At 49.4% G+C, this 12,723-nt stretch overlaps 1 protein-coding gene across 1 annotated transcript in view; it reads right to left on the bottom strand.

Annotated features, from left to right (window-relative positions):
* Positions 1-12,168, bottom strand: part of TG (thyroglobulin) — a 243,760-nt gene extending 231,592 nt beyond the window's left edge. Inside the window, exons 1-8 of the mRNA XM_065895070.1 lie at positions 12,065-12,168; positions 10,965-11,073; positions 9,543-9,640; positions 8,204-8,407; positions 7,680-7,839; positions 1,803-1,909; positions 1,186-1,329; positions 810-995 (exon numbers count right to left, since the gene is read on the bottom strand). Coding sequence (XP_065751142.1) covers positions 810-995; positions 1,186-1,329; positions 1,803-1,909; positions 7,680-7,839; positions 8,204-8,407; positions 9,543-9,640; positions 10,965-11,073; positions 12,065-12,131 — 1,075 coding nt within the window. The 5' untranslated portion in view covers positions 12,132-12,168. The remainder of the gene's footprint in view (positions 1-809; positions 996-1,185; positions 1,330-1,802; positions 1,910-7,679; positions 7,840-8,203; positions 8,408-9,542; positions 9,641-10,964; positions 11,074-12,064) is intronic.
* Positions 12,169-12,723: the final 555 nt, after the last annotated feature.

The raw sequence follows: 12,723 nt of genomic DNA, 5'->3' as shown, positions 1-12,723 counted from the left end.
CATGGGCCCCGGCAGTGAAAGTGCCAAGTCCTAACCACTAGACGGCCAGGGAATTCCCTCATGCAATTTATTGGATACTGTACTGAAAGGGAAAGACAGCATAGCTGTCTGGGTACAGAATGGTCATAAGTGTATGGGTTACAATCGAGTGGCTAATGGCGGGAGCTGCGGCTCACTGCCGTTGCCCATCATCACGAGAAAGTTTCATACCGCATATCTCTAGGCCGGGAAATGATCGAGATTCAAAGCACTGTTTCTACTGAATGTGTATCATTTTCGCACCATTGCAAAGTCAAAAAATTGTGAGTCAAACCATCGTAAGTTGGGACCCTTTCATATTTATATCCTTATAATTTTGTTTCTCCTGCTCTTTGTAGAGAGAACACCTCTCTTTATTTTCCTCCTTCAGGAAACATCTTTATTTTAGAAGATGCTCATCACATGTCACCTCTTCCATGAAGCCTTCCTGGATATTTCCTTGCCATACATGCTACGAGATAGGATTGACCCGGTTCTGCTCTGTGCTCCTTCAGCTATCAGCACACACTTCTCTCAGGGCACGTGTACACTTAATTCTTCTACTATTCTTTGAGCTCCCTGAGGAGGCAACCATGCCTGATGCAGGACAAGAAATGTGCTGGAAATTAATGATGATAAACAGGTTTGCATCATGTTGAACCTGAAAGGCCTGTGGGGGCACCCTCAGGAGGCAGTGGAATTAATGGGTTATGAAGAGGTCCATCTGGATAGACACTTAAAGTCACACGACCTGACGAGAACAAGAGAGGAGGCCTGGAGAGGACACCCACCACAGGATGGAGGCTCCCCTTGACGCCGCGTCCCCTGGATCTCCCGTCCCCGGGCGTCCACACACCAGCACGGCCCGTCCCTCTGGCACTGTACCGCCTGGTACTCCCCATCTGGGCGGCAGCTCGGAGCGCAGGGGTGACCGAAGCTGGTGGCTGTAAACCGCTCCACTTCACATTTCGTGGGGCCTACAAGAGATCCGCGTGGTAAAGGAAAGGACAGTTGGTGTGTTTACAGCATGCATTCTGGGCACTGGTAAGATTGTTTCAATCCCCGCACCCACTTTGCTGGGACAGCCACAGAGACTGCAGCGACTTGAAACCCGAGTGGTTTTCTCCTAGCAGAAACACACACATCTGCCGTCGGCTTAGTACTTACATCGGAATCTGCCAGAGATGACTAGCTGCACCGCTAGGAACCGTCTCTGCAGTATTCGGTACAGGGTGGTCTCAGTGAAGGTGGAAGCAAGGTCCAGGCCAGCAAAAACGGTGTCGTAAATTTCATCGAGTAGCAGCTCCAAACCTGAGCCAAGACAGAAAGCGTTTGGAGGGATGGGTTCATTCAGACAGGAGGCCCTGACCTCGCTGTGTAAACAGATATGAAGAGGCCAGAGCCTCCACTGGCATCATTGTGCTTCAGGTCTGAACAAGGCTTTAATGGTTTTCAAAGTCACGGCGGCTGTGTATGGTTGCACAGTTTGTTCACAGCACAAGGGAGCACAGCTGAGAGAGTGAGAGATTGCAGTCCATCCTGGGTCCTACTTGCCATGCTTGGAGCTGCATCTGAGCAGGGGCGGGGTGGGGCGGGGCAGGGGCCGGGCACCTCTTTCCAGCGTGTGCAAAGGCACCACGTAGACTAGCAGCAGCTGTGTTTAAAGGACCGCCCCTGGAAGTCTGCGAAGGCCACGCCCTCCTCCATATCCAGGGCAGCCCAGCCACTATTTCTGATTGACAGGGAGTGACATTTAGGCTCTCGGGTCTGGCGAATGCGCTTACCTGTCTCAGCCAGTTCCCGCCCTCGGCTGTCCACACAGTGACAATACCCAGACACCTCCGGAAACCTTCTGCGAAAGGAACTGAAGGTCACAAATGCATCTGGGAACCTAAGAGACAATGGGATTTATGACCACCGTTTCATAAAAAGCAAGTCATCATGAGCCCTTCCTGTAGAAATAAATTAATGTGGCCTCATTTCATCTGGGGAAAAGAAATGGCTGCTTCTTTATTTCATGCCATTTGCTCCATGCTTCCTGCAGTAAATGTATATATATATTTTTTTTTTCTAAATTGGTTGTCCTTGGCCAGAGCGAGGCTGGACCTGTGAAAATAAAGCTGTGCTTGGCTGTCATCTACTAATTAGCATGTTTCTCACTCGTGGCATTTGACCAATTTATGCCCAAGCGTGTGTCTCATAGGACCAGGCAGAAAACAGTTAATGAGCATTGCATTAACAAGTTCCTTTACTAGAATATAACCCTAGAGACTAAGGGCCAAGTGTGCTTTACAGACATATGGTACACATTGTAGATGATCTCATTTGGGGAGATCAGACGACTTCAGATCCCTTTACAACTTTTCAAGAGCTTGAAAAGAAGCCAGATTCCAGGATAGGAAATTCTTATGTAGGCCATTTCCCAGTCCCATAGTTGAAAAAAAACACCAAATCAATGTGACATCACTAACAAGGACTATACATCCCTTGCCATAAATTGAGGAAAAGGATGCCTAAATCCTGCCTGACCCAGCAATTGCTAAAGGGAGCTAATTGGCTGGGCTCCCCATCCTGGAAGTAATGTGAAGCCCAGGTGAGTGACGTAAAGCTGTATCAGGAGTTCTTCCCACGTGCAATGACAGAGCAACCAGAGAAGATTTGTTCATCTTTATGCAACATTGGGAGATTTATTTTATGCCCTATATAGCAAGTCTATGAAACCAAGTATAGTATGTTTCTACCTACATCTGGAAATATATCCCCAACCAATAAGTTAGCAGAAAAGCAGCTCTCTGCACAGATAGGTCTATTGCTGTGTAATATATTCTAGCAAAATGTTGAAAACCACCTTAATGTCCAAAGATACGAAAATTAAAAGTGAATTATAGTAAACCCCCCAAACGAATGCATGCATAATATTATGTAAAAAGGGTAGAATACACAATGGCATGTACAGATATACTACAAGTGCTCCTATGCACACGAACCAGTATTGGAAGGGAGTATGTTTGCAGGAACTGCTCAGAGCCTGAACACAGGGTGCACGAGCATTAGTTAATCTGAATGGAAATGAATGCACAAAACAAGACCTATGAACGCACTGTAGAATTATGGATTTTTTCCATGTAGTTGGTCTGTGACTATGTGTATGTGAGTTAAATTAAAAAGAATGTTACACTAAGTGAGTTGAATAAAAGAAACTAAAAACTCACTTGGCCCAGTTGCTCCCACTGACAGGAGGTATATGACAGAAGTTCATTCATTGGAACATGGGACAATTCAATTACAAAAGTGCTAATAATAGTAGCATAATCACTTCCATTTATTGAACACTAATTTGTAGAAGACAACCTGCAAAATGTTCAATATATGTTGACTCATTTAACTCATTTAACCCTCCTAAAAGGCAGGTGGTATTTTTTTCATGCCCATTTTAGAGGTTAAAAAAGTGAGGTGTATTGGCCATGGGTCTTGAACCAGTGGTGGGAACGGGGGTTCAAATCCAGGGCTTCACCACCACGTGATCTCTGCTAATGGTGTTATGCAGTGTGCCCCATATCCTGCGAGGCAGTCCTCTGTTTTGACACTCTTCTTTCTAGGCTGGACACTGAGCTTTTCCTGGCATCTAATAGACAGTGATGGGTCACTCAGCTGGCCCGAGGTTCTGAAGCCCATTCCAGCATGAGGTACGGGAAGTTTAAATCACTCCAGTCCCACATTCCACCAATTCAACCCAGAGACCCATCTCAACCTTCAACTAATGGAAAAGGATGCTTCCCTTTCTTTGGATTTTATCAGGATGAGAATAAAAGAGTCCTCAAGAAGGAAAATTGTAGTAGAGGGGAAAATGATGGCGTTTCTGCTTTTATGTTCAGATTGTGGCCAACACAGAGTTAGAGAAATCACAAATGAGGCTCCGTGCGATACAAAATGTCAGGCCCTGCCAGGCGTCCGGTCCTGCTCACCTGCAGGGTAGGATTCGTGCCCCTGGACCCAGGGAGCCAACACCCCCTACTCAGTCAGATGCTCCAACCCTCTCCCGGACAGCCCCTCCAGACATCTCGCCATTGATGAAGACTAGCAGAGCCCTCCTCAAAGTCAAGCGCTGTGACTCACACAGTGCCTGGGGCACTGCAGACACTGCAGAGGGTCCTGTGAGGGTAACAGGTGATGAGTCCACGAGGATGTCTCCACACACAGTCGCTCACACGTTCAGGTAACGAGGCCCCTTTACCACATGTTATGACGCATCTGCTCCTTCCCCCTGGATCACCTGTATCGCATGGGTTGCCAAGGCATTTGAAGATGTTTGAACGAGCTCAGTCACTAAGGACGAGAACTGATAAAGAAACCAACTGAATTTAATTCGGGTCACTAAAGCCTTGATAATGGCATCGGCTCTTAAGCCCTTTACTACAATCTGCTTAGCCAGAATACGCTTCCCTAGTTAGTGGTTAGGTAAGGGCAATGTGAAAGGTGGGGGAGGGGCCAGAAGGACTAGCAAAGCTCACTCCATCACGTCACTCCATCATGACATGTTCTTTTGGTCACCGGCCAAACAGGTGTAGTTAACAGCTGCCTTTTTCAAGAGGCAAAAGGATCTGCCTTAGATGGGCAAATGCTGTGGCCAAGTTCAAGTGTAAATCATCACCCAGCACATCAAGAACCCACAACAAACAGGTTGGCAAATGAGGCTTCCAGTCTCCCTGTGGCCCCATGGAAACAGGTCAACTGCCTTATGCCACTTCTCCATGTGAATTTCCCATAGAAATCGCCTCAGATTCAATATGCCAAAAGCAAATTTGTGCCTTTTCCTTTCCAGACTCTTCCTGTACCATCCATCCAGAAACCAGACCTTGGAGTCCTCCTTAACTTTTTCTCTCCCTCACCTCCCATATATGTTCCTTCACCAAGTTCCATGGAGTCTACCAAGTCAATATTTGTCCAATCCCACTCCATCTCACCATGGTCCTCTCCATCACCTGCTCTGGTCCAAGTTGACAGCACCTCTCACCTGGACTAGTACAGTAGCCTCCGAACTTGTAGGGTCACCCCCAGGCACCCATTCTGCTCTTCCCTGACCCCAGTCCATTCTTTTCAAAATCCAAGTCTGATGGTCAATAAGATATACCCAACTCCCACTCAGGCTTAAAATTCTTGATGCAGTATTGGGGATGTACTGAAACTAAAAATTACTCCTTGTTTATGTGAAATTCAAATATCACTGGCCATCCGGTGTTTTTTCAACTGGCGACCCTAGGTGTATATCTAGACTCTCCACGTAGCCTCCGTGGCTCCTGACACTTTGCCCCAGTGGAGTCACTGGGGCTGGCACTGCCCAGGTCTGCTTATCAGAAAATTCCTGAATATGGCTGGGCTTCCAGTAACCAGCCACCTGACCCTTCCCATGACCTTCTTAAATCAGAATTCGCTCAGAGACATGCTTGCTTACATAAAAGAAAGGCTCCCATTTCAAGGGTAAACTTTTTTTGTTCCTTAACAATGGATGCTTAGTCCTGAATGTTTGCCTTTAACTCGACTGCCCTCTGGTGGAAGCAGCTATGAATTGTGCCTCAAGCTGGCACCTGCAAGAAGTTCTCTGATGACTGTAGGCCTACTGCATGCAAGGCTCTGTGCTCTATGCTGTGGGGAACAGAGATGACCTGAGGTTTTGTGGGATGGTAAAAGGAGACAGACAGCTCTGGGACCCACCAACTGTGATTCCTAGGCTAGGGTCCTGAACTTCTGTGCTTCAGATTCCCCATTGTGTGCCAGAGACCATCAGTTCCAATTATTTTTGTAAATATTGAAGTAAATGAAAGGATCTCAAATTCCCTGTATATAGTGAACATCCAGTTGAACTTGAACTGAGCACACGCTGGTTTGTATCAGTGAGCATCAGTAAATCAGGCTGTTTGCAGATTCCTATGTGCACGCGGGCAGGCCTTGTGGGGCGGGGAGGGGAATGTAACCTACATTTGCTGAATGTAACCTACATTTGCTGAAGCTGGTGATCTTCCTTACAGATGCATAATAATTTACAATTTTTGCAGTGGTTTTACAGACAAGGGCTCAGCATATCTTCACCGTGACCTAATGAGCCGGTGTTGTCCTTATAGATGGGGACACTGAGGCTCAGAGAAGTAAGTGACCAGGTCACTTTGCCAGCAGTGACAGAGTCAGAATGAGGGTCACAGGGCAAATGCTATGGGGCCAGGCGGGTAGTGCAAACAGATGGAGCAGAGGTATTTGGCAGCAGGACACGGAGAGACCCAGAGCAGCGGTGGGAGGGTGGGGGGCACGGGGGGGCGCTCAGTCCAAAGAGAATCAGCTTCTTGGTGCCATGCGACAATGCATGTAGCCCTCACCCTTGTTCTTCAGAATCAGGAATTCAGAATTTTGTGTATCATGTAGAACATATAAAATTGCTGATGTTCAACTATTTTTACCTACACAAACAGAAATTTCACAGGATTCTACTTAAAATCCCCCAGTTTTTAAAACACTATGCAGCTCAAAGAGACTTATCTCTGGGACAGTTCTTGGTCACAGGCTTTTATCTGTGACCCCTCCTGGCACATCCCTCTCTCTCATAGGGAAAGAAACTTGTTGTTTTGAAAGACAGCCACATAAAGGCTCAGGTTCTCCAAGAGAATTCCTATCAGTATTCACAGACTAATATTCTTATTTATTTTCACTCAGAATGTTTCAATTATATCTGAAGTCTGTGCGAGCCCTTTACAGTAATAGAGTAGCCATCTTGAATAACCAGAAGCTATCCAGTTATTTGGGCCAAGATCTATGATGCATCTCCCTTTTCATATTTGTTATTTAAACCTTTAAACTCCTTGATAAGTGCAAACATACATGCAATTTATAAAAACGGTCCACGTTTTTTACGGAGCCATCATTTTTCCTTTTCTGCTGGTTCCCTGCTCCACAGCAACCTGGCCCTCAAGGCGGCTGTGATAACCACACAGTATGTGCTCATTCATGTTTTTCTCTGCACTCACCTAATCCTATATGGACACAAGCACGATCACATAATATGAACATAATATAGAATCATATATGCACATGAAGGGACCTGTCTGATGTTTGTTTTCTAAAAATTAAATCCTCTTACACTATCTGTACCTTGTGTATCATATTATCTTAATGGGCTGCAGAATCCTCTCCGAATCAACTGGAATAGTTGATTTGCATTTTTTTAAAGGGCTGCAGAAATATTTATGGCAGGTACACATTTATCCAGCCATCCACCTTGGGTTGTCAGCCACTTTGTTCCCAGTTTTTGGCTACAATAAACAACGATGCAGTAGACATCCCAGAACATACATCTTCACATTGTGGTGTTTTCATCTCCATGGGCTGGCCAGGCCAGAAGGTTCGCCTATTTTTAATCTGAATGGCTATCGCCAGCCCGCTCTGTGGGGAATGCTGTAGCCCTTCAGACGTCCGTCACAGCAAAGGAGCGTGAGGCCTCTGTCCGTTCCCACGGGCTGCGTGTCTCACACACACACACACACACACACACACACGCGCGCGCGCGTGAGCACGTGCGCATCCCAGCATACAGCCCCAAAGCGAGCGGGAGCTTTGGCAGGAGATGGGAAGGGATGGTCCGTGATGAGCACGCTCAGGGGCCCAGCAGCCCTTACCTGTTGTAGCTGTGGACCAGGTCGAAGACCATCATGTCCGTGGTGTTGACGAACTTGCACTGCACAGACATGAAGCCTCCGTCTGGAGAACACTGGGGCGGGGACTTGTCCCCCACCCCATGGAGGAGACGGCGGTTTCTTATCTCACAGCTCCCTGGACCTAAACATTTCCAAGAAAACAATTTTTAATTCTCCCATACAAGGAGGTGTGTACGCTTCTGCAGTGTAGGTGCATGGGTTCATACTACACTCGTGACAGCATCCCAAACAGGGACTAAGGCCTGGGACAGGAGATGCTCCTTGAAATCCTACTTACTCTTCTAATGATCAGCCCGTGAATGTTGCTGTCCACCATATGGAACTATCAGAAGGAATAAAACCTTCCTAAAATCCCTTCCTTCTCTGTGTCGAGGGCCAGGTCCTCTGCCTTTTCTCGGGGAGCCCTGACCCCGTTTTGGTTCCGATATGGGAGGCCGCCCACAGCCTCCGCCTCCTCATGGGGTGCTGGTACCGCTGGGACTTACATCGTGTCGGCCTCCCTCGCTGGCGGGTCCCGTACACCTCCATCCCTTCGGTGTCCACACACCAGCACTGCTCCCGTCGCAGGTCGCACTGCACGGGCTCGTAATCCCCCGAATCCTGACACTGAGGGAGGTAGGATGTGGCCGTGCTGTTGATGTAGCTGCTCAGTAAGATCTGCTGCTTCTGCAGCTGGCAGAACGACAGACCTGTGGCAACAAAGAGTGGCGTCAGAGCAGGACAGCAGGGACGACGTAGGGGTCGTAACCCAGGAGGACCCTTCTCCCTCCCCAGAGGCGGGAAGGCAGGGCGGTCCTTCCCACAGCCCATGGGTGCTCGATGAGCTGGCAACAGCCTCAGGACCAGCGTTCCAACTGCCCAACTCTGTACCCCAGGATTTCTCCTGACATCCTGCGGACCGAGCTTGGAAGGGCAGATTTCATCGTGTCCCATGGGTCCCCGGGACACCCCGCAGCCCTGCCGCTGCAGAGGTGCAGTGTGAATGGAGTGCAGGCTGGCTGTTGACAGCTTGTCTGAATTCAACTTTCCCCGCACACCTGCTGTGTAACCTTGAGGAAGTCTGTCACCTCTCTGTGCCCCACTCACGTTATCTACGGAATTAAAATACAACTGCCTTCTTCAGGTGCATGAGGACTAGTGACGTTAGTGATTACCGACCCTATTGAATACCTACTGTGGGCCAGGTGTCTTATGTGCATTTTAAATCCTCTCAACCATCACAGTTGATCCTATAGCAGATACTATATCCTTGTTACAGACAAGGAACAAGAACTCAGTGAGAGCATGGGAACCAGCGGCATGCTGGTCCCCAAAACCAGTGCCCAAAACAGAGCTTTGCTCCATTAAAGGATACGTGGTTCCAAGCTCAGTTTCACAATTTTAAGATGACCAGTGTAAACTGACCTTTGTTTTAGGCTGAACTGTGATATGCTTTAAATGGGGACTGGGCTTTCTTTGACTGCTCATCGTAACAATGATTTTAACAGGAAAGTTTTCTCGGTCTTAAATTTTAGAAACACCCCAGGTGAAAGAACACTTCCTGTGCACGTGGCTGCTTTCTGGTTTCAGAGACCTTTGATGTCTGTTCCCTGTTGCTTCCTACTTAGCACCAGGCACCGAGCCTGGCACATGGGGGAATTCAGAGGCGATTAGCTAAACAAATGACTTGTCAAGTTGATTTTCACAGCAGTCCTGTAGGAGATAGGGTCGAATTCAAAAGGGAAGATCCAGCAGCCCATGGGGAGACTCACCCTTGACACACCCAAGCCTAGTGCTCTACCCAGGATGTGAGTTGTCCCCAGCGGGTCCCCCCTGCCAACTTACAGGATGCAGGCCGCCCAGGCTGCCGGCTGCCGGGCACTTCCCTGCCGTCGGCGTCCACACACCAGCAGGAGCCTCCATCCTTCCCGCACTGGACAGTCCTGGGGGCAGGAGACACAGTCAGGTAGGTACCTTTCTTCTTCCTTTCCATCCCTCCAAGCTTTAATTCATTTAAACTGAGAAGAGATTGGTGTGGAGTAGGGCAGGTGACTAGAGAAAGGGAAAGCGCTGACACCTGTGACAGCCCCGCACATTCATTCTCCACCAGGCCAGTTTGCCAGCCCTGTAGCAAAGGCCACCCTGGTGTCCACGCTCCTGCCCCATGGAGGCTACAGGGGGTAAAGGTGCCCCTTACATGGACCAGGAGTGGGCAGACAGTGGCCTGGGTTATGGTTACTTAGGAAGCGCTCCATGGGTCTCCAAGGGGAAGTGATGGCTAAACTGAGGTGGAGGGGCGGACACGTGTTATACCAGGGGCCTAAGAAGGTAAAAGGTGTTCCAGGTAAAGAGAACTTCATATGCAAAACCTTCTGAGGAGGAGCAGGGCTGGCTTGAACCTGCACGTGGCCAGGAAAGAGACACGGGAACAGCTAGATACTGATTAAATAAGGCGGCAAAGGTGAACCATCCTCCTAACCCCTCTGCTCCAGAATTCCCAGAGCTCCAAGCAGGGACTGGCCTTTGCACTGGCCTTCGCTCTTGGGAGTAGGTACGAGCTTCGTTAGGCACACAAAGCAAGCTTGTGAATAAAATGGAGCTGGGGTGGGGGGTGACGGATGTCTCAGGGATGTTTCCCAGAACACAGCCCTAGAGACGGAGTTCCCCTTGTTCAAACGTGGCTGGAACAGCGTGGGGAAAGTGAAACACATGCAAAGGGTTCCTGTGTGTTATCACCCCACTCTGCCGGGAGAGAGTCCCGGGCTCCAAGTTCTTGCGAGGGCAGCCAAAAACCCCTTTCAGAGAGGAGCCCAGTGGGGAGACAGCGTCATGCAGCCCAGAGAGCCGAACTCAGCACAGCTTGGAGGCAGCCACTGACCTGAGAGTTCAGAGGTCCCTGCTTCCCTCCACCTCTGACTCATCAAGAGGATGCAGGGAGGAGAAGAGGCACCAAAGCATTGATCATTTGATCCCCCCACCCCTGCGCCCCTTATTAAAGTAATTAGGGTAAAAGCTTTGGCAGGAAAGGAGGGGACATCCTTGGTTCTGGCTGGAATGGAGCACGGGTTGGGGCGCTCTGGGTCAGATGACTCAGTGTTGATTAGTCTGAGGATCTGAGTGGCAGGCACCCTCCAGGTGACAGTAGCCACATCTCATGTTCAAGGAGGAGAGTAAAGGGAGGGTGGGAAGGGTGGACAGGGGACAGGAATGAGATGTGCTTTAAGGCCTCCAAGGCCCCTGAGTCCACATGGCTGGAGTAGGCCTTACTGGAAGCTGCCATCCTCAGCGCACTGGGGAACGTAGTCTGCTCCCTTCAGAAAGGCCGCCTCCCTCTGCTGCTCACACGGACGGAGAGGCTGGGCGTCCACCTGGTACTCTGCACAAAGGAAGTGACTCATCAGAGAGGAGTTGCTGGTCTGGATTCCAGTAAGAGAGACGGGCTCCCTAAAGGCACAGATGCTCTTCCGGGTTTTATTTCTAGCACCATCATCAAGTATGTTCTAACTTGCAATTTTGCAGCTACTCACACTTTTTCCAAGTATGACATTAGCTCCCGTAATCCCCTGGGAGGCATTATCTCCACCTTACCCATGTGGCCCTAAGACTTGGGCAGGGAATGTTGTCTGTTCAAGATCATACAGCTGGCAGGAGGAGGATTCAAAGTGAACCCTTGGATTGCACGTTCCCCCAGCGAGCAGCTGTGTCAGGTCAGAACACCACAGAGGTGCTCTTGAATTTACCAAGGCACTCCCTGCGGACAGAGCACCTTCCTGGTCCCGCATGGGAATACAAAATAACTCCCATGTGTCTTATTTTCCATGGAGAATGCGTGTAACATGCAGGAGCTTATGCAGAAATCACAGTCACAACTGCTTACTTTCCCAGCGAGGAAGCAAGCTGAGACTTATCCGAAGTCACAGGGTAAGTGGCTGAGCCACAGCTAGAAGTTAGGTCTATTTCATGCCACAAGTAGATTTGTGTTTTTCACTACCTGCTATTTCTCAAATACCCCACACGGATAACCTAGTACTTGAGATCGCTAAGAGAATAAAAAGAACAACGGCAATGCCAAAATTTGCCAACAGGGTGGGGTGGGGGAGAGCTAGAATCCAACGAAGAATATCTGGTTTCCCATCTCCTCTCCACAAATCACTGACTCCGTGACCTCAGACCATCCAGTTTCCCTCTCAAGACCCTCTGTCTCTTCATCTGAAAAGGGAAGAGCAAGTAACTGAGCTCGGGACACTGTGAGGATTAAATGAGATCACAGAGGTTCCAAGGCCCTGGGGCAAATCCTGGCTAACAAGGGGCTGGCCTGAGAGCTCCCTCCTGACCCAACGCTCCATGGCCTCAGGCTCGGAACTCACCAAAGCTGTTGGCTGACACCAAGCAGGCTGAGCCTAGCAGACTGAAGACCGCCAGGGCCAGGGCCATTTTCCTGGGCCCTTCCAGGGACGAAGAGGTAGAAGCCGCTGCCTCCTTGGGCTCTGGCCAGGGAGCCTTTATAGAGCTGACGGGGGCGGCCCCAGCCCACCCGCCACCAGCGCTCAGTGAAGCAGCGCCGCCCTGTTTTCTCTGCTGGCCACGAGGAGGTCCTCCACCTGCGTCTGCTCCCTCTGAGGACACTCATGTGGCCAGTGGGTGATGAGAATCTCGTGCAGCTGTCGGGGAGGAGAACTGGGGGGCATGACTTCAAAATTCATCTTCAGGGGTAAAGGCCAAAGCTCTGCGGCTTTCTGGGCAACGGGCTCAGGCCCACCATGAAGGAAAGGCAACGCCGCCTCCCTTCCTCCTTCCTTCCTCTCTCCCTCCCTCCCTTCCTTCTTTCCTTCCAACAATGTTTCTTTAGAGCCCAAAAGTGTAGCAGACAGTATTCTAGGCAATGAGGAGATGGCAGAGGACAAAAGTCAGAACCATTAATACAGACTGTACGAATTTTAGTGAGAGAAGCCAGACACGCGCACATACACATTCATATTCATATTTATCCTCCTTTCCCTTCTGTCCCAGGACTTCGGATGTCGCC

The sequence above is a fragment of the Phocoena phocoena genome, chromosome 17 (genome assembly GCF_963924675.1).
Source record: "Phocoena phocoena chromosome 17, mPhoPho1.1, whole genome shotgun sequence".
Taxonomy (NCBI): domain Eukaryota; kingdom Metazoa; phylum Chordata; class Mammalia; order Artiodactyla; family Phocoenidae; genus Phocoena; species Phocoena phocoena.
This window is presented reverse-complemented; position numbering and strand designations above follow the sequence as displayed.